This window comes from Fundulus heteroclitus, chromosome 1 (genome assembly GCF_011125445.2).
Source record: "Fundulus heteroclitus isolate FHET01 chromosome 1, MU-UCD_Fhet_4.1, whole genome shotgun sequence".
Classification (NCBI taxonomy): Eukaryota; Metazoa; Chordata; class Actinopteri; order Cyprinodontiformes; family Fundulidae; genus Fundulus; species Fundulus heteroclitus.
In genome coordinates this window covers 3,375,319-3,396,218 of record NC_046361.1, presented here as the reverse complement: position 1 = coordinate 3,396,218, position 20,900 = coordinate 3,375,319, and the positions used below count along the sequence as shown (strand labels likewise).

The window sequence follows — 20,900 nt, the reverse complement described above, 5'->3', positions numbered from 1 at the left end:
GATGAGGCTGGAGCCTGAATATGAGACCAACATGTTCACACTGCCACAGTTGTCTTTATGCTCCATCAATCAGTGCCACTTGGTTCAAACATTTTGTGCATGCTTAAAACCTTCAGGAAACATTCACACTCCCTCATGTATAACTGGGAACCAACCAATACCCTCCAGAAGGCCTCACTAAAAAAGACTATGCAACATCTGGATGAATTTTAGGTTTTAATGATTTAGTTTTAGGTTTTAATGATTTAGTTTTTTTATTCTCCGTGAAGCTACCTTAAAATGTGGAATGCTGACACCGCTGATTTGCCTCAACAATACATCAATCCCTTCTAAGAGACCTTATCCAACATATACCGTCTCTTAGCATCTGAACAATGAAGCATGGTGGTGGCATAAGATCATCTGGGGTTCCTTTAGGACATGGCATTCGTAGCAGAGGACTTAATTATCATAAACATTTAAAAATGTTCTTTAAGATTAACTACTTAAAATTATGAATACCATGGTCCAAGGAGAAAGGAGACACTACAGTGTAGTAAATAGTGTGGACAAACCTGGAGACAGGGCATGTCTAAGTATATGCCAGAGCAGTAAGAGTCCATCACAAGTTTAGTGTTAAACACAACAGAACAGCTGGAAAAAGACTAAAGAAGACCAGGTTACAGACCAACTCAATCTTAGTGCGGCAGAACCTGCCAGGAAGACAGGAATCAATTATAATCTAGATGTGCACAGCTTGCAGAGACATTTCCAGGCTGAGACAGATAGTTGTTTTTTTTTTGTTTGTTGTTTTTTAAGAAAAGCTGTCTTGCAGCTTTTAAACAGGGACATTCAGTTAAAGCTTACTGGAACAAATGGTAATAATATAAATTTCGCTATAACGTGTTTGAATTGTGATAGTGTTCGAATACCTTATCTGATGTAAGGGTCTTTCTGTACTCTGCTTTAAAAAGGATGTGATATGAAGAATATCTGGCTACATTTTCACTGGCCTTGAGATTTTTTTACGACATCTTTAGACATGGCTTTATCTGTTCTTAGAAAAAAAGAACAGACCGTATCTACCAGTCAGTCACTGGAAAAGAACTCAAGAATAAAACATTCGTTTGTTTCATTTTTTTCACATTTCAGACTTCAAACAATAACCATAACATGTTTCTGTCAAGAGTCTAATTGGCTTTGGAAAAAATGGTTTAAAGCAGCAAATATCCACAAAATGAAGCTCACCATCATCATACCCAGACAAAAAAAGTTATTTAACTGATCAGATTTAAGTCATCTTTAGAGTTGAAAAGTTGGGAGAAGTAACTTTATGAGGCTTTGCTGAGTCAATCAAACACACACACATCAGAAACACATGCAGTCAAAGCAGGATTTTGTTCTAAGAGAGCAGCATGTTAGAAGTGCTACACACTCCTGTCTCTGTGCATTTGCATTGGTATGTGAAGGCATTCTAGGTATTTATTTTAAATACACAAACAGCGTTTGGGTTGGAGGGTCTATTTTGTCATAACCTGGCATGCAGGTTGACAATGACGCCATCCTCTGGCAGATCTTTGATTGGCAGGTCGCTGACGTGGTCGGTTCCCTGGTCTGTGCTCTCACAGCTGCTTTGAGGAGACTCAGGAGGTGGCTGGTACAGGACGCTGGCTACCAGGAAAAATATGATCCCCAGAACCTGCAATGGAGGAAATTTGTTAATGAATGACCTTCACTAAAAAATAATGTCCCACACAAGAAGCCAAATACACTAGCAGCATTTGGCAGATTTATCTCCTGTCCCATGTGGACATGTTCTATGTGCTATGAAAAAGCACCACTTTCCGTTTTCTCAAATCACAATAAATTACAGTAGTTGTTATTACTATACAAACCGAGCACGGATTAAGGAATGGACAACATGAGTACTTTCTTTCTTGAAATTAGCAATCTTTTTTATTATTATCATTGGTTTGTCCAAATAAATATTTCACTAGAATCATTATTAAAGATTATTTTTGAAAAATATATTCATATGTGTAAAAATTGAAATACACTGAGCAGTTCTCATCTCCCCAGGTTCACACAGAGGCACTGCAAACATCAGATGCTTATCTTCTCCCTTCCCTTGCAGACGTTCACCTGAACCATGACGGCTGATTCTCAGAACATGGAGCTGGTGCTTGGAAACCATATTTTGTTCCAAGCCACTCTCTTTCCTTTTTAAAGAAATGGCGTCTGAACCATTTAAACAAAGAAATATAATGAGGATAAATTGACTATCACAGTTGTTAGCATTACCTTGAAGATGATTCCAGCAACCAGTGTGTACTGACTCATAGCTGAGTTGTGATATATATAACAGGATCCTTGATCCCCACATTGATCTTCCCATAATAAGCAGGATATATCAATCACTGAGCCAAATGCTATTGGTCCTGGAATACTGCCTGTATGGAAAACAGCGATACAGAGAAGAGGAAAAGTTGAAAAATTTTTGGTTCTGATTTTGGGATTTAAAGTAGACTTACGAAATAAAAAAAATAAAAAAGATGGACCTACCAAGTGTGCGCACTACTATCCACTGGATGCCAAGTCCAAAGGATCTCTGACTGTCTGGTACACACCTGTACGGGACAGTGTCAGATATAAAGGAGTTTTTTTTTTAAAGTTTAATACATGGTTGCTTGTGTAAAAATGAGCTTTTTGGAAACACATATCGAAGACTGTGACTTTGAGTTGTAAACACTTGTAGACTAATGTTGTAAATTCTCCCCAAACAGCTTCAGCTCTCAGTGTTTTGTAATGCTCTTGATTGATATTCCACACAGACCAAGGATTAAATTGGAAGCCCTTTGATGCCATCTAGCGCTTAGAGTTATATCAAATTATGCTTAATTTTACTGATTTGCATTCTGCATTTACATTGTATGTAAAATAACCATGTCTGGCTTATTCAGCATTTGCTTATCAGGAAAAACATACATCAATCTATCTATTGTCAATATCCATTTATTTGTTCAGTTTTAGTATCCAGAGAGAACCAACACACACACACAAATAGAATATGTCAGCTCTATGCAGCAATATCCCAGGCTGGGATTTAAACTCGGGACCTTCATGCTGTAGGGCAAAAGTACTAAGAGTTCATAACTTTGCAGCAAACAGCATAAAAAAGTATATATATTTTTTCTTATAACTGTAAATAAATTCAGGCAAGTGGGGTTAAAACTGATACAAACAGATTTTCACCAAGCCAAAAGTAAAATGGTGACATGAAACTTTGAAGACATAGTAAATACTTGCATCTGTAAAGATCCCAAAACATATATACATAAGCCCCATTTCCGCCCGCTTGGTTTGGCCTTGGTTTTGGCTCCGCCTACTTGTGAGTGTTTTATGAGCAGTTCTTTTCAGGGCCAGCCCAGTTCTTTCCAGCCCAGCTCAAGACCAGGGTCCAAGGAAGTGGAATCGAAAAGGATTTTAGGTGAACACACTGCTATTTCATGACTGGCCAAGGGTCGAGAAAAAAGGAGAAGGGTTTTCTACAAGGAAATCCGGAGAAACTGAAGAGCGACAACATTGATATTATCAAACTGAAAATGTATTTAACTATTTACAAACCATGAGCCATACCTGAAGGAAAAAAAAAACAGGAAAGGAAAAGGATACATTAGCTTTCTATATCAAATTTGCGGATTTATTGAGGTTTTCTCTCATTTTACCCTGAAAGCTGTTAAGTTTTGTCTCTAGTGTCCATCATTTCACCTCATAAGGAAGAAGGCAGTTGCTATCTGCCTTTTAAACTCAGAGCAGCCGTAGGGGGAGGGGGGGTGTTTGCAGAGGTGCCCACTGGAAGCAGTTCGTACTCGGCTGAATCAAGTCATCCCCAAATGTCTATGGTCCTTGTGGCAAAGGAGGCATTGGTACAAAGACAAATTATGGAGTCTATGCGCATGTGAACATATTTGGACTGTCAGAAATAACAACAGTAGATTCAATTAGTGGGGAATAAGCCTTCTGCCTTGAACAGATTAAAGGAGCATTGTGCAAGTTTAAATATTATTATTTTTTCTTTCCCATACATGCTTTTACAATTGCCTGAAATGTAAAATGAGTTATCCTCAGTTGCCTCTATAGGCTGGATTAGTCAGTTTATGAGAGAGTTATTCAGGTCGTATTCTCTGGGAGTGACACGCACTGGCCACTTTAAGTCTCCACAGCCATTGACACATTAGCTTGGGGGTCTGGTGCTTATCTCCAGCAGTCATTGTACGAGAGGCGGGGTCCACCCTAGATGGATAAATCTATTTATAGTTTTCTATTTATATTTTAATTGTTATCATTAGTACCTCCAACGACCAGAGGGAGGTTTTCAGTCGACAGAGGCTGGAGACAGAGGCCACCATCACCGATAAGTGAAGGGGTATAATAATAATAAACAGCGGTGTTTTCATTACCTATGTAAATCTAATTTTGTCAGCTGCAATATTTTCTATTTAAACCCAGAAAAGTAAAAATAAAATAAAAGTTGTGTCTTCTGTTTTGTTGTTATGTTGTAGAACAGGTTTTGAAGAACCTCTGCTGTCAAAACAGCAGAAGTATATATACTTATATAATACTATATATTATTTATATTAATCGTTAATACTGTCTTTCATAAAAGAAAAAGTTAAATAGCAGAAGTTCTCCATTCATTAAAAAACAGTTTATTGGAGCTTGGTGTCTGGAAAGATTATATGATGGTTGTTTCTAGCTGGCATTAAGAAATTGAAACATTGCTTAGAACTTCATCTTTGCATGAAGTTCCCAAACTGCCAGTAGGACATGCAATTTGTTAATTTACATAGGGCAGACCAAATTCCTTTTAGCAGGTTTTATGCTTTGCTAATGCAATCTTTGAAGATCAACTGCAACATGGCCACCTATTGCTTGCACAGTTTTTACCCCCAAGCGATTTAGTGCCCCTTATTTGGAATCTTTGAAAATGAAGCCCTTAATGTAACTAGAATAGTTTGAAATCGTACATCTTTGACTCTGGAAAAACCAACCAACGATTCAACTTTCTTTGTGAGTTTGTGCACTGGTGAAAAAACATGGCACAAATGATTTTGCTGAACACTAGCTGTAACTCACTTTAACTAGTTACATACTAATTCTAACTGTTTACCTGAGAGTGGCAGTGAGGGCTGGGATGCTACAGAGGAAGGTGAAACAGATGATGATGAAGAGCAAGGAGAGGAAGACTGGCATGTGGTGGCAGGAGCTGCTGCACTTCCCTGTCAGAGCAAAGCTCTCCTCACCCCAGGACACGTTCCCCACCACACAGCGACATCCAGCGTACACCTGAAACATAGAAACACGTACCGCTGATCATAATGTTTTTGTTCCTTTTAATGTTTAATCTTGTTATAGATCTGAAATGGTGGGGAGAGGTTTGGAAATTGGTTATAAGGTATGTGCAAACAAAATAGAAATAGGGAATTTCCAGATGCTTTCATCCACATTTAAAAACAGATCAGATAAACTTGAGAAGTTCACGTGAACTTAGATCAATACATTTAACAAAAGAAGAACCTGAATTTTGAACTTCGCCTAATGGAGCTTTTGTGGCAGACCTATATGTTCTATCTCAGGGGTTTGTCTTGTATACTTGTATAAGGGGAAGTGACTACTTTCTGATCTTGTAAAAATAAAAGAGCACAAGACCCCTTCACTTGAATCAACTTTGCCACACATGAATGTTTAAACAAAAAAAGAGCACTAACACTAACAGCTTACAGAGTCCACAAGCATTTCTGTGGTGTTTTCACAGGTCTGCCAAAAAAGTGGATCAGACAGCTGCAGCTGATCCAGAACGCTGCTGCCCGCATCCTCACTAAGAATAAGAATGTAGACCACATGAGCCCAGTTCTAAAGTCCTTACACTGGCTCCCTGTATCTCAATGAATAGACTTTAAAATACTTCTGTTAGTCTATAAGTCCCTGAATGGCTTAGCACCTAAATACATCACAGACTTGTTATCAGTGTATCAACCATCCAGACCACTCAAGTCTTCTGGCTCCAGCCTTCTCTGCATACCTAGAACCAGAACTAAACAAGGAGAAGCAGCATTTAGTTCCTATGCTCCACTTATCTGGAACAAACTTTCAGTAAATTGTAAAAGTGCAGAAAGCCTGAGTTCCTTTAAATCAAGATTAAAAACGCATTTGTTTAGGATTGCCTTTGACTGTTCTAGTTAAACTGTTTTACTGAAACATCATTAGTTCAACTTTTTTAGTCCAACTGTTTTTATTATTTGCTTTTAGTTTCCACATTTTATTCCAACTTGCTTTTATTCTGTTTTATTTTCCCATATTTTAATCATGTAAAGCACTTTGCATTGTCTTTGTATTGAAATGTGCTATACAAATAAATTTGCCTTGCCTCGCCTTCTGAACTGCCTCAGATTGTAGTGACTGCTGGTGTAATTTTCCTCCAGCCTTACTGAAATAAAACCAAAAAAGGTGTGTGCTGTACCTGCTTGCCTGTGGAGGGTTCTGTGTGGTTGATGGAGGTACAGCCAGCATGGCAGGGGGAGTAATACATCACTCCGTCTGCCCCACACACTGGGTTGTACACTTCTCTGGCACAGTGACAAGCCTCATTACAGCTCACCGTGAGGCTCATGTCCAGGGAAGAGCTGCACGCAAGAGACAGACAGGCAGCAACAGATGGGAAATGGGGACAGAGAAGGAATTTAGTTAGCTTGAATTTGGCCAGTACCATCTTCTTATGTGATTGTTTTCTGCAGTTACTATGGCTAATGGCAGTGTTCTGAAGAAAGTCCAATAAGTGGAACATAAATGTGATAGATAAACATGAATTTCCCGATATCATAGTGTCATTCACAGTATTTTTAAATGAGCTGTGGCGGAGTCCCTGAATAAACCTTATAACGATGGTCCAGTATTTAAAATTTAATTTCAAACTCACAACCAGTGCAACTTGCAGCAATAATTTGTACAGCTTTCAAAATGACATAATTCCTGTTTTCCATCTTTACAAATCATTTTAGCAGTGAAAGAGACTGCATTGGCTGCTGCTGATTCTAGTCTACCTTGAAGATCCTGAGCTCCAAGAGTGTTATGAAACTTTGTCATTTTGCTCAGCAAACATTTATACTGCTGTAGTTACTATTTTCATATAAAGCAACATGAGCAAATCTGCTGACTTCTCTGGTGTTGACGGAGACTTTTTCAGATTGTAAAGTAATACCACTTATCATTCTTACTCCTATCTACAAGTAGCAGGTGCTGTCATGATCCGCCATGCCAATTCCATAACGATAGACAAAAAAAAAAGATTTCCCAGGTATTTAAATACTGGGACTGTTGGCGAAAAAGGGGCTAATGTTACAACTTGTAGCACCCAAGGTTGGAAACAAAAGAACTCAAGAAAACTAAACTCAAAAAGAGAAAACCTACAATGCTCTGCTTTTTGGATCACTTTTGCCATTTCCAATTCTTTACATACAATGAAACAAAATCAAGAATTGGTAGAACAATGTTGATTTGTAATTCTAAAATTATTTAGGGTATTTTTGTCTCACCCAAAACGGTATTCCCCTCTGCCAAAGAATCCATAATAATTATATGAGAATTTGTCACGTAGCCTGCCTCTTGTCTGTTGTTTTTTGGGCTGGCTAGATATGTTTCACCTTCTGCTCTGCTCCACTCTGCTAATTGGTGGAGCAGTTTCACCTGCACTGATCTCATTATCTCAGGATGAGTTTTACATGCTACTCTGCCTATACAAACCTGCTTCTTACAGCCAGTTAGCGACAAATTGGCTTAATACTATGTGTGAGCTTCATTCCCCTGCTTCCACTGAATGCCTTGTCAAGCATTCATCCTTCCATCCCACAAGACTTTGCTCATAAGGCACCACACTCATGGATCCTCCTGCTCTTCAGCTGAGCTTCGACCCTCCTCCACCACATGTCCTCCTTCACACTCTCAAGCTTCAACTGATTACTTCTCCCCTATGGCTTCCACCACCAGTGTCCAGACCCCGTTGTGAAGACTTCACTAATCCTAATCCTAAAATTATCATACAAGCTCATAGACGTTTGTTGCTTTCACGTCTTCTGCCGAGGTCCAAGCACCAAATAACTTTTCTAATGCCAATAAATCTCTCTAATTGCCTGTTGTTGTCTGTGTTAGCCTCTTTGGATTGAACTAATAGTCTTCTATTCCACAGACTATGCTCACGAGATTGTTCATAATGCAAAGTTTTGGTTATGATAAAATGTTAAAAAAAATAATTTAAATTGATATGCTCTATTAGCCTCGTGAGACCATCCTGATCTCGCAAGCTTTCAAGGTTTCACTCGCAGATCAGTCTGGCTACTCTCCGTTAAAGAAAATTTGGAGCCGTTCACCAAATGAACGTCCAATCAGCGTTGGCTTTGAGGCGGGTTGAGGTGTGACGCAATGAGAAGCGCGACAGTTCAGTCTAAAGAACATGGCGACTTCAGCCAATGAAACTAGCGTTAGCGTGGCTATCGAGCAAGTTTTATCGGAATTACAGAGTATTTCTTTGCTGAGCTAACGAGCCTTTACCTGCAGCAGCAAGAGTAGCTTGGCTTGTGGTTGTGTTTTCGTCGTAAGAGCGACGACGAAGCATGTTGACGAGTACGTCATATGCTTTGTTGATCTGATTGGTTTATTTGGCCCGTCTATCACCAACATAGGCCAATCAGCTAACCAGTATTTTCGCCCCTTCCCAAAATTACTTCAACGGAAGGTTTCCAGATGGATATGTGGAGCAAATCCATCTGGCGGAGCCAGGTAAATGCTCTATATGGTAATATTAGTAAAAAAACAAAAAAACTGTGGTACATATACATTTATTAAGGATAGATTAATCATATATAAAATGGGGGCATTAATCAAAGGGAATACTTCCTTAAATAACCTGGTTGGGATTGGGTCTAACATACAAGTTGAAGGTTTATACAAAGCTAAAATTTTAGGCGACTCAGAAAGCTCTTCTGCATCTAAATAGTTCAAACACCGATAAGGTTTTAAAGATTCTTCCAATGCTGCCTCACTTACTGAGGATGAGGTAATCATGTTTGGGAGTATGCCAATGAATTCATTTTTTAGTAGAATCAATTTTATTTATGAAGAATCCCACAAAATCATTACTTCTCAAAGCTTAGGGAATGTATGGATCAACAGAGCTAGGACTCGGGGCAAGTTTGGCAACTGTACTAAAGAGGAATCTAGGATTATATTTATTCTCCTCTATTAATGATAAAAACATGCTGCTCTAACTCTGCAAATGTTCGTTTTATACAACAGTTTTCCAGATTAGGTAGGATTCCTCTAGATGTGTAGAGTGCCCCTTTCTCTCAAATCTCCTAACGTTGTGCTTCAAAGAACACAGCTCTAAATTAAACTAGAGCCAGCTTCCTGTGAATAATCATCTTCTGTTTCAAGGGGCTACATTGTCTAATACAAAACGCAATGAGGAAGTGACACCATAAAAAAAGCATAAATTTACTCAATCTACTCAATTTACAATATCTACTATAATGAAAACTTCTTTTGGGGGTGGAGAAGTCAGTTAAATTAAACTAAAATTTTTGAGATTTTTTATGATTTGCTCCTTTTAAAACAGTCTTTAATGGTTAGTTTTGGCCATGGGAAAGACACTGTCTCAAAAGGGTAATGGGTGGGTAACAGTACAGAAGCTGCAGATAGGTGTGTTAAACTATGGCTCTGCTTCCTGGTCTGGACCCTGGGTTGTCAGCATTTAGGAGAACTAATAAATCCATCCAGATTCCTAGAAAGAAGGGCTGCACCATCCAAAGTGGGATGGATGCCGTCTCTCCAGATCAGACCAGGCTTTCCTCAGAAACTTTATCAATGTAGCCAAAGTCGTTTTTAGGACACCACCTAAACAACCAGCGGTTAAAATTATGACATGCGGCTAAACATGTCATCACTGGTCAGATCAGGCAGGGGACCAGAGAAAATGACGGAGTCCGACATTGTTTTAGCAAACTTATACACCAAAGCAACACTAACTTTAGTGACCTCCGATTGGCATAATAGGGTGTCATTACCACCAGGGAAAATAACAATCTTACTGTATTTATGCTTATCCTTAGCCAGCAGTTTCAAGTAGGATTTGATATCGCAGTTCTGGCCCCAGGAAAGCATTTGACTATGTTCCCTGGTGTCTCTAGTGCCACATTTCTTACTATGGAGCTGCCAATTACCAGAGTCGGCTTCTCAGCAGATGTCTTGCTACTCTTACTTGAGTAAATTTTCTGGCTACTCTACCTACTGTGAGTAACTTCAATAATAAAGAACATACTTGTTTTTATTCAAAATGCACCAAAGACAAAAAACCTAGAGTTTATGTTAAAGTGAGATTTACTTTGAACATACAGAAAATAGCAGATATTGTCATTGGAAGTACTTTGGACTATTCTAACATACTGTATATATATTCACTGCTAGATTTAGAAAAGTGTTTATTTTGTCTTTAGTATATATTCTATTTTTAAAATACCAGAATTTGCACATAACCTCATATTTTTGTCTGTTGGATTACATAATTTTTAAATATTAAATCATCAGCTCAGTACTTGAGTAGCATTCTTACTGAATATTTTTTTTACTCGAGTAATTTCTTGCCTGACAATACGACCCATGTACGGAGGCCCTAGTCCTCAACGCAGCCGACCCAGGTTCGACTCGAGCTGTGATCCTTTGCCGCATGTCTCTCCCACTCTATCGTACCCCCTTTTCTGTCAGCCCACTATACCAAAAACGAGCCCCTAGTGCCGTAAAAACCTAAAAAAAAATGTTTTGAAGTAGTAATTCTCTTACTTGAGTACAATATTTGGCTACTCTACCCACCTCTGGTAGCTGGTAGCATTGTTTAATGCAGCCTGGCGGGCTTATGAGCTGCCCACCGCAATCCTCGTGTACATTCAGGGAATTATTTTTTTGAGAAAAAAATTTAAAATGAACACTGATGGTGCTTAGATTTTTTAGGTAGAAAGAGGCATGGCTTGTGACGCATCTTGTTGTGGTCTACAGACAGCGCTCAACGCCCCACCTAGCGGTGACAATTCCCTTTTAGCTCCTTAAATTAATTGTTATATTAGTGTGATTATTAAGAATTAAATTTTTGATTATTTAATGATTAGAAAAAAATATAATCATGAAATTTAAAATGTGTTGTTATTTGTTGTTATTCTGCGAATAAATTCATATCATATTATTTAATTTATTTAACAGGGCATGCAATTTAGGCTCCCTGATAATTTACCTTAGACAGATGAGTTCTTGATAAATTTGAGGTCAATAAAAGTAACATTTTATTTTATGAGACTTTTTGGCTTAACATATCAGATCAAAGGGCATCAAGTAACGTGGCATTTGTTAATGTGTTTAAGGAGATGAACAGTAAGAACATTCAGTTTCCATACATTTAATGGAAACAAAATAAACCAGATTCTTCTTGAAAATCAGAGGCCAGTGCCGCTAAAGGAGACAATGACTAATTCAGATCAGTTGTCAATTGTTTTTAACCAGACTGTAATTTTGTTTAGGCCCTCAAGCAATTCAGTGTGAAGAACTTGAATTTATGATGAAGTTTTGCATCAGTGTGTTGGGAGATATTGTGAAGTATATCAATGATCTGTCCAAGTGGGTGAATATGTAGCAAAAGAAAAAAAAAATCCCAAAAAAGAGCCTTGGGGTACCCTGAATGTTAGATCTGTTGAAACCAAGATGATGCAATTTATATTGACACAGAAACTGCTATTTAAAATGTAAGATTAAAACCACTATAAAACTGTTCCAGAGATCGCCATCACACTAACCCCCTCGTGAACCAGGCTTAACAAGACTAGTATATTGCCCAATGTCTCCAGCCACTATGGTTTCACTGGACACATTAGGTAAAGCAGTTTCTGTTCAATGCATTTCTTAGAAACCAGACTGGTATTTATCAATTAATTTGTGTTGTTCTAAAAAGTAATTTTTTAAATAAAAGGTAATTTAGAAATTGACATATCTTTATTTGAGAGAAGTCCAAGTTGGGTTTCTTAATAATAGGTTTGAAAATAACAGGTGTAAAATTGGAGGGGACAGAGCCAGATTTTAGGGATAAATTATTAATATTCACAACGCAGGTGCAAATCACATCAAAGAATTTCTGAAACAAAGCAGCCGGGAGGATATTGACCGGGCTTGAAGAGAGTTTCATATTAGTTTAGAATGATGCTGACATCTTAAAGATGTGAAGGACAAAAATAATTGGGAATATGGATAAAAGGATAGGGAATGGGTGGAAGGGGGAAAAATGCCCAGATATTACTAATTTTAATCTCAAAGAATTTGAGAAGGTTTTTAGTCAGACTTTGAAAATAAAGGTATAAGAAGAGCTTCAGTGGATTGTTTTTACAGTATCAAACAAAATGTTTGAGTTGTGGAACAACTGGAACTAATTAGGTCTCTCTTAAATGAGATATTGGATCTAAATGAGACAACCTATATAAATAAAAGTTTTAGTCATACTCCTTTTTATCTACAAGGGTTAGGAGGGTAATGCCTACCTGTTTCTAAATCGTTGTTTGGTTGGTTTGTCATACAGGTGTTTGTACTGGTCCAGTTGGTGCTCTCCCATTACCCCAGACTGATAAGGGGCCGTCACACCAGCCATGGGCACATTGGGGCAGTGGATGAGGAAGACGAAGATGGCTAACAGACTGACCAGCGCACACATCATACAGAAGCGTATGATGCCTCGACAGCGCAAGTTCAACCTCTTCACGATGTAACCACCCAAGAAAGTACCACCGCCTCCTGCTGGCACCACCATGTATCCTTAAGATGCAAAGAAAAAAGAATCGAAAGAAATTATTTGAAAAATGGCTTTAGTTTACAAGTAAATTCACCTTTAAAAAAGAAACATAGCAGGTTGTAACATCAACAAATTGGACCTTCCTTTAAGAAAGTTTTTTTAATTTGTTTAATATTATCATTAATTTTACTTCCAAAGCTTGCTTTACTTTCAAGTTGTTTTTTTGCCAGTTTTGCTGTACATAAAAAAAGAAATAAAGCTAAATTCACCTGGCTGCTAGCAGTGAGATGGTGACTTTAAAAATCTTCATGATAAAATGATTTTAGACTATTTTTCTCTCTGCAGCCTCTGCTTATTATTTATTATTATTATTATTATTATTATTATTATTATTATTATTATTATTATTATTATTATTATTATTATTATTAATATTTCTGCCTGTTTTGTGCCCGACCTGTTATATGCCTTTCTGTTTTTTGAGTCTGCCTGGTGCTCCCTGTTACTTTGGACTACCTCTGGGGAACTTTCTTGTTGTTGGAATGCATTCTCCTGGTTCTGGACTGGTCAGCTGCTGGAGCTCTGTCTGCCTATTTTTTTCAGTCATTTAAACCACAGGTTTTTCTGTTCCTCTGGATCTCCTGTAAATAAACCCTTTAAGCACATGCTCCATGTCTGGTTGAATATTGGGTTCTGTTTAACCAATCATTACAATATGTAGTCAAAAAGAGAACCCGCTTCATGTCAGTCTGAGCACCTGAGAATGTTCTTAGACAACACCTGAATTTCAACTGCAGCCTTTTGCAGCAAACCATATGTAAAAACGGATCGCTGCTGTTTCCTACACTTTTTTATCAGCTCTTAAAAGTTTGGTTTAGTTATCTTGCAAAAGTTGTCTAAATCTCTGCTTGTCTTATATGTCTATGAAAAACTGAAGAGGGACACATTAATAGTAAGGACCACTATGAACAGAGTGGGTCAAACCGAGATACAATTTTATTATTTTCAAACCATGAACCATGCCTGAAGGGTAAAGAAAAAGGACACTTCAGTGCTGTCTCAGATCCATGGATTTATCAAGGCTTTCTTTTATTTCACACAGAAAGCTGTTTTTTTCTCTTAAGTGTCCATCCACCTCACGCTGTACAAAGCAGTGGATGTATGCCTTTCCCTGCTGCCCGCCCATCTCTCTGTATAAACCACACAGGGGTTAGCAGTGAGGTGCTTTTCCTGAGGTGGCCCATGAATTGAGCTCAAACTCGGTAAAGCCTCACCTCCCTCCGCAGAAATGTCCGCAGCTGGTAGTAATCATGCAATCAAAAATATCACTGCGGTTAAAAATCTTTAAAGCTATCAATGTGTTCTCCTTATACTTTCACCATGGATGAGGCAAAATATCTAATATAAAGCTTTAAATAAATAATATATTCCAAAATCCTCCGGGCAAAAAAAGCGGTGTTCTTCGGCAGCTCTGGGTGCTTAGCAGAGAATCGACTGAACGTCTGAATTTGATTGGGGTTAAAAAATTCATATTCACCAGGTAATAGATCTCAAATTTTAACTCAGTGGATAAAAACAGCCAGCAATGCCCAGGTGGCATCCCCCTTTTATCCGGACCTTTTTATAGGCCGGTGGAATCATTAAACAGGCGAAAGTAATCCGTACAGGTGGAGCCGAGTAGGTCGGGAGAAAACAGGCGGGCCAGTGGAACGGTGCCTTAAGTCACAAAACTTTCTTTTTATACCCAGTAACTGAAGAAACATTCAGTTTTTGTAATGCTGCATTGGTTTGTATTTTCTCAAACAGTTTTTACTCTACCGTGGTGTATAATGCTTCGTAACAGGGTAACGTATGCTTTTGAGAGCCACTGGATAAACTCAGCAAATAATTTGCATTTTATTTAACAATTTTACCTTCTGTATCATACAGGAAATCACAAAGGTAAATACAGCTAACTTGTAATTGTTTGCGCATGCAAGTATATGGGGAAAAAAAAGAAAAGAAAAAAAGCTACAATATAGCCCTGGCTGGCTGCATGAAAAAATATTTCTGTTTTGTTAAGCGACGGGGGTGTTTGAAATATTTAATGCTGATGAAAACTATACTTAGGTTGTGTCTTAGTTACAGGTGGTTAGGGAAGAAACTGACTGGTAAGATGAGAAGATGGAGAGAACAATGAAACAGAAGAAGACAATGAATCAGAGCCCCCTGAGAGTTTCAAGTGAAACCAGGACAGTGAACATAGACAAAGCAAAGAGTAAAAGAAAGAAGGAAAACATTCAACATCAGAACAATTCACAGAAATGCAAGAGGAAATCTTATCCGCATTTTGCATTGACTTAGATATAGTGGCATGATGCAGTAAACTTTAAACTGTGTTTGTATAGACCAGTATGATATGTATAAAGTAAAAAGTATGTAAAACTTTGCTTAAAAACAAGCAAATCTGTAAGAGGGGAAAAAAATAAGAAAATAAATATCCACACGTTCAAGCTGATACTCTGTAGAAACATCTTGTTTTTAATTTTCTTCTGTCAGATTTGTTTGATAGATGTCTGTCGGAACCCGACATCTTGACTGTACCTCATAAAAGTAGCACCAGATCTATTAGATTGTGAGTCCATCTCTTCTGTGAGATATAATTTAGTTCCAGACTTAGACTCAAAGTCTAAATTTAGCTCTCCTGAAGTGATTCCTTGGATCATTATAATGATGACAATATTCTTCCCCTTCCCAAAACCTTCAGGTATCTTAAAGATATCTTAAAGATACCTGAAGGTTTTGGGTCTGATTGATACATAGAACTGTTCAGAATTTCATCAAACTGGATAACAATGTGGATTCCATCTGAAGAAAAGAAGTACCAGAGCATGATGCTGCAACCACCGTGTTTCACTGTGAGTGAAACACGGTGGTTTTGTTTTAGTGATGCTCAGTGTTATTTTGTGTCAAACATGTCTTTTGGAATTGTGGGGAAAGGTTCAGGTTTTGTTTCTTCATACCATAACGCATTCTCCAACATGGTTTTAGGAGATTTTAACAAGACCTGTTTTTTCTTTGGCAAAAAAAAGGAACCCTAGATCCAGACATAGGAAAAGAACAGGTCACTTTTGTCACATGTAAAACACAACCTATACCTGAACATGTGTTTGTTTGTTTTTTATGAGGGGATTTTTAAAGGCTAAACTCTGGCATTTTTAAAGGGGTATCTAGACTTTTTTTTCATTGTATTTTACATGAACATGCCCCTTAAAAAGTTGTCCCATTTATACCCTAAATGTGCATTTTGAGCATCAGATTGTTTAAAAGTCTCTGCCTGTCCCTGTAAAAAATGGTGTAATAAATTATTAGTATTGTCTGAGCTTAGTTTTCCTCTGCTCAGTCACCTACCAAACAAGGTGGCAGCTTCGGACGCACTGAGACTGAACTGGGACTCCAAGAACTTTGGCCCGAATGTGGACATGCCGGCGATGAGCGTGGCCTCAGTGGCTCCCGCCAAGCACAGAAAGAGGAAAGTAGGATTCTTCAAGAGAAGCAGCACAGATCTGAAACAAGACGGAGGAGGGTCTGTCAGGGTGAAGTGTTTGCGCATGTGTGTAATCACCATGAGCAGATCAACCAAGGCTTTCTTTTTTTAATTAAAGCAGTCTGCAGTAAACGCTCCAGTGTGGAGATACCGTTCTTAAAATGGTACAGACAATCACCGCACTAGCCCAAGATAAATAATCATGTTACATAATGTTTTGAGTAATCCTGTGCAAATCTAGAAAGAAACTCAGTAAGAGATGACGCCACACTGCAGGATTATAGAAAGCACAGTTGTAACCTACGGAGTCTGAGCTGTCACTCACCTGCAATGCCAATGCTCTCTAGACTGTAGAGAGGTTTCAGCTGGTGGGAATACTCTTAACAATGTGTTTACAGTCATATATTATTCATATAGAGGATTTATAACCCTGATTTTAGGTATAACTTTGTAATAAAGCCATCACACAGAAAATAACCTTTTATTTGAAACTAAATTGATGAAATAAATAAATTTACACTCTAATAATTCAAACAGACGTGGCACAAAGTAAAAAAAAAAAAAATAAATAACTTTCACTGTCAACATATTTTACTTCTAGGGGTTTGTGTATCAGGACAAACTAAAGGTGATCTGCTTTGCAAATTGCAGAACAGACTCAAAATTGTTATTATTTATTAAATGTAACCAGAGTCTACATGGCGAAAAGCTGTGTGTGAGGTGCTGATGATCACATTAAATTAGAACACACAAGCTCGGCCAGTTTCCTGGTCAAAAGGTTTGTGCTAATACAAAACCAAGCAGGAAAGCTTTCAGCAATGGCCTTACAAAATGATCTCTTGCTTTCCTACAATCTCGGAGGGCTAATAAGGAAAAACCAATCTCTGAGATCCACCGTTCTAGCAGGGCATGAGTTTTCAGTAACATGTGGATGAAAAGCAAGGCTTCTGGAACTATGTCATTTAAACAGACAAGACCATAGTAGTTATGCCTGACCCAATACACAGCACCATGTTTGGAGAAAAGCAATGAGCATATTTCCACTTTATCCAAATAGTTTTGTGGGGGTTTCAGGATTTGTACCTGTTTTGCATCCATTTGCTCCTCTCACTGAACTGACCACAAATTCTTAAAACAACATATTCGAGACTCAAATGTAAGTCTATCACTCTGGCAGAAAAAAACATTTTGAGATTTGATCATATAACAGGACAAGCATTCCAACACCAAAACATCAAAATATAATACTCTTATTTAAGTCAACTTGAGAAATTCAGTGCCCGTGGGGAAATACAACAATTGTAACATTTGAATTAAACATAATTGATATTCTTGACTACCACTGGCATAATAGAAAGCAAGCTAGCATGCACTAAAGTGATCCTGCTGTTTCTGTTTCTGAAATCTCGGCCAGATATGTACTTGATGATCCAAATCTAGATGGCAATAACAATAAGTCTAAATCAATAGTCGTCATTGTCTATCTTGGGTGTTTTAGTTGTTACACGGACCACTTAGCTGAAACCAATTCATTTTAATTTGATGCATGTTTTACTGAAAATGAACCTTGGACTTCATATGCAAAACGTTTTTTCAGGCTGCAGCAGGGGAAAAAAGCAAAAAACTCAGCTAATTCCCACGCATGTTTTGAAGATGACCCCAAATAACTCAGCTGTATCCAAATCAGACCTCTGTTTCAATTAGAATCCTACCTTGGCATGTCTTTGACTGATTTTCCAAACTGAGGGTCTGAGGCTGTAGTGTGGCTTCCATCTTTCAGCTGGTGGGCCTCAGAGACCCGCCTGGCCACATGCTCCTGTGAGCCTGCATGAAACCAGAACAAGCAATATTAGGCTGTGATTCATATTTTGCCATCCCAAACACTTCTGTAATACTATGTGAGATAAACAATAAAATCTGAATTCCTTTTAGGACACTTATGCCAAAACATATGTGATGGAGCAGTGGTTAGGAATGATACCCGGCAGTTGTTGAGGGTAGCCCAGGATGGGGAAAGCTACCAATGAAGCAGCTGCTCCTCCTGCTAGGAACCCAATCCACCACGCCCCAACCCAATGAGGGTTTTCTGGAGTCATCTCTGTTCTGTAACACACACAAATAAAATGTTACTGGAACCAGTTGACCTAAAAAATGCAACAATGAAGACATTTAGTAAATACATTTCAATTCAATTCATTAAAAAAGTGAGATGTCATCTTATCTTGAAGCCACAAAGCCGCAAATATTGAATGTTTGAAAAATACTTAAACTGCAGCTGGTCTTTTTACATGTTCTACATTTTGCTTAACATGTGCTTAAAATAATTTTATAGCACTACAATGTGGATGAGTTTTTAAAGTTTGAGTTCTTTAGGCAATGGGTTGACAGCCACATTATTGTTGTGCCGTCAGAGTTTGCAGTGTTGCTGGTAAACTGAGGAGTGATCTTGCATAGAAATCAAACATTTCAGCTGCTTCCCTTGACTGCTGGTTGGTTTTACACAAACACGACTTTCTTGCATAGAATATCCTGGTCACACAGTTTTTTTTGGAGCCACAGGGGCCTGAGTGCAGAGTAATGGTGTGTTCACACCAAACGCGTTTCTGGCGACTGGAGCGACCGATTGACAGGTTATCCCTTTGTACAGGTGCAACTCAGGAGCGATGCAACAAGCACGACTTTGGCCATTAACGCCAAGCCACAGCAATGCGACACCTCCGATGGATGAGAAACAATAATCGCTGGAGTTGAAAAATCTGAACTTTTCTGTCTTGCCACATTACAACAACCAATCAAGAGCTAGATGTGGCTGTGACATGGGGTGAAGGACTGCAGTGGAGACAAAGTACTTTTCATTTAACATGGAAGACAGGCTGATAGTGGTGGTCTGCGGTCAGCCTGAGTTGTATGACTCAACCAATTATTACTACTGTGACAAGTCCTGAAAGGAGCAATGCTGGAGAAGAGTGAGTGGCAGTTAAGTAAAAACCTCACAAGATAGTGCCATTGTTCTGTGTATTTCTGGTTTGTCGCCTGCCGTATGAGCAAAAGCAAGCACATGTGGTGACTTTGTCACTGAAAACGCGTTCAGCATGAGCGCACCTTAACAATGGTGGTTCAAAAAAGAGCAGAAGTTACGGCAATCGCTGAATGCTGCAAACTTTGTGTCCTGAATTACTGTTTTTTTTTTGTTTGTTTTTTTCACAAACAGCCTTTCATCACTGTGGAGAATTACAGGCAGACTGGGCTCACCACTGAGTGATTACAAACTCAAATTCAACTTGAAGACTTTGCTGTCACTAGTTTCTCTTTGAGTGGTCACTGTTTTAAAGAAGACAGGTTCGGTGTTAAATAATATTACGTCATCACTCTTAAACAAGTTTGTGCTTGCTTTCTTTGTTTTGCACCTTGTTTCATATTTCTAGGTTTGCAATGTGTAACTAGTTATACCTATCGTTAGTTACAAGTCCAATGTGACTGAAAAGCAAAATGTGTAAAAATATTGATATATGTATCTACACCCCTTTATATACTCTTTAGTATACTATATAGGAGTTAGTATACTATATAACAGAACATTGCATTTTCAATCTGCCTCAAGTTCCATTACATTTGGATGTTGTAATGATGTTCATACATTAAGTTAAAGACAACATCCTATAATAAATACTCTGTAGAATTCCAGGTAGAGTACACTGTATTTTTCTCTCATCATCTTAATTCTGTTGTATTGTCCCTCTGTGGTGGTGTAGTGGTTTAAGTCCACGTCTTTGATATGGGGGCCTTGGTTTGAATCCCAGTTGTGTCAGAAATAGCATCCGGTGTAATGTTATGCCATCACACCATGGCTAAATTGTGTTAATTTTGAACAATGTGTGACACGGGGAAAGAGTAAAAATAGGACCAGAAGTGTATCACATTCACAGGCACCAGGGACCCTTCTCAGCAGGGTTTCATGCTACAAGACCACTCCCCACATGCAAAGGTCAGAGCACTTCTGACCAGACGCTCAGACCACTTATTCCAGACAAACCTACTTCTTCTTCAACATTCCTCCCTACCTGAGACAAAGGAGGAAAGAGAGGCTGGTTTGAGAACAGCTTGCACCATGCGGGGCTCAAAGCCCCAAGAGCCCACAAGCTGCACAGAAACTTCTGTGAAACTCATCTGCCTGCTTCGATGGAGTGACAAGAGCGAAAGAGGGGAAATCCTCATCCTCTGCGGAGCGGAGGACATGAATCAGGAGATTCATCACCCAGATCGAAGCTAAGTTGCACTCTGACTTCTGCGAAACCAGCCGCGAAGTACAGAGTGCCGAAACAGCTTTGTTTATTTTTGTCAGCTGTTGCAGGAAAGCGGACTCGAGACGATGCGGATCGGTTGCAGGGCCTCCAAGCTGCCCCGACCACACTGTTGGTTAGCTCGTAGCCGAAGAGCTGCTAGCCCGCTGCTGCTAAGAACCAATGCTTTCACTAGATCGCTGCTTTTCCGTGGATGGCCAAAAATGAACCGAACTCTCACAAG

General features: G+C 38.7%; 1 protein-coding gene across 2 annotated transcripts in view; it reads right to left on the bottom strand.

The window, feature by feature from the left end:
• Positions 1-771: 771 nt before the first annotated feature.
• slco4a1 (solute carrier organic anion transporter family, member 4A1) overlaps positions 772-20,900 on the bottom strand; it is a 46,577-nt gene continuing 26,448 nt past the window's right edge. For both annotated transcript variants that reach the window (XM_036147607.1, XM_021313183.2), the window contains exons 5-13: positions 18,358-18,479; positions 18,089-18,200; positions 16,241-16,395; positions 12,603-12,873; positions 6,500-6,662; positions 5,150-5,325; positions 2,542-2,606; positions 2,281-2,429; positions 772-1,678 (exon numbers count right to left, since the gene is read on the bottom strand). In XM_036147607.1, coding sequence (XP_036003500.1) covers positions 1,508-1,678; positions 2,281-2,429; positions 2,542-2,606; positions 5,150-5,325; positions 6,500-6,662; positions 12,603-12,873; positions 16,241-16,395; positions 18,089-18,200; positions 18,358-18,479 — 1,384 coding nt within the window. In that variant the 3' untranslated portion in view covers positions 772-1,507. The remainder of the gene's footprint in view (positions 1,679-2,280; positions 2,430-2,541; positions 2,607-5,149; positions 5,326-6,499; positions 6,663-12,602; positions 12,874-16,240; positions 16,396-18,088; positions 18,201-18,357; positions 18,480-20,900) is intronic.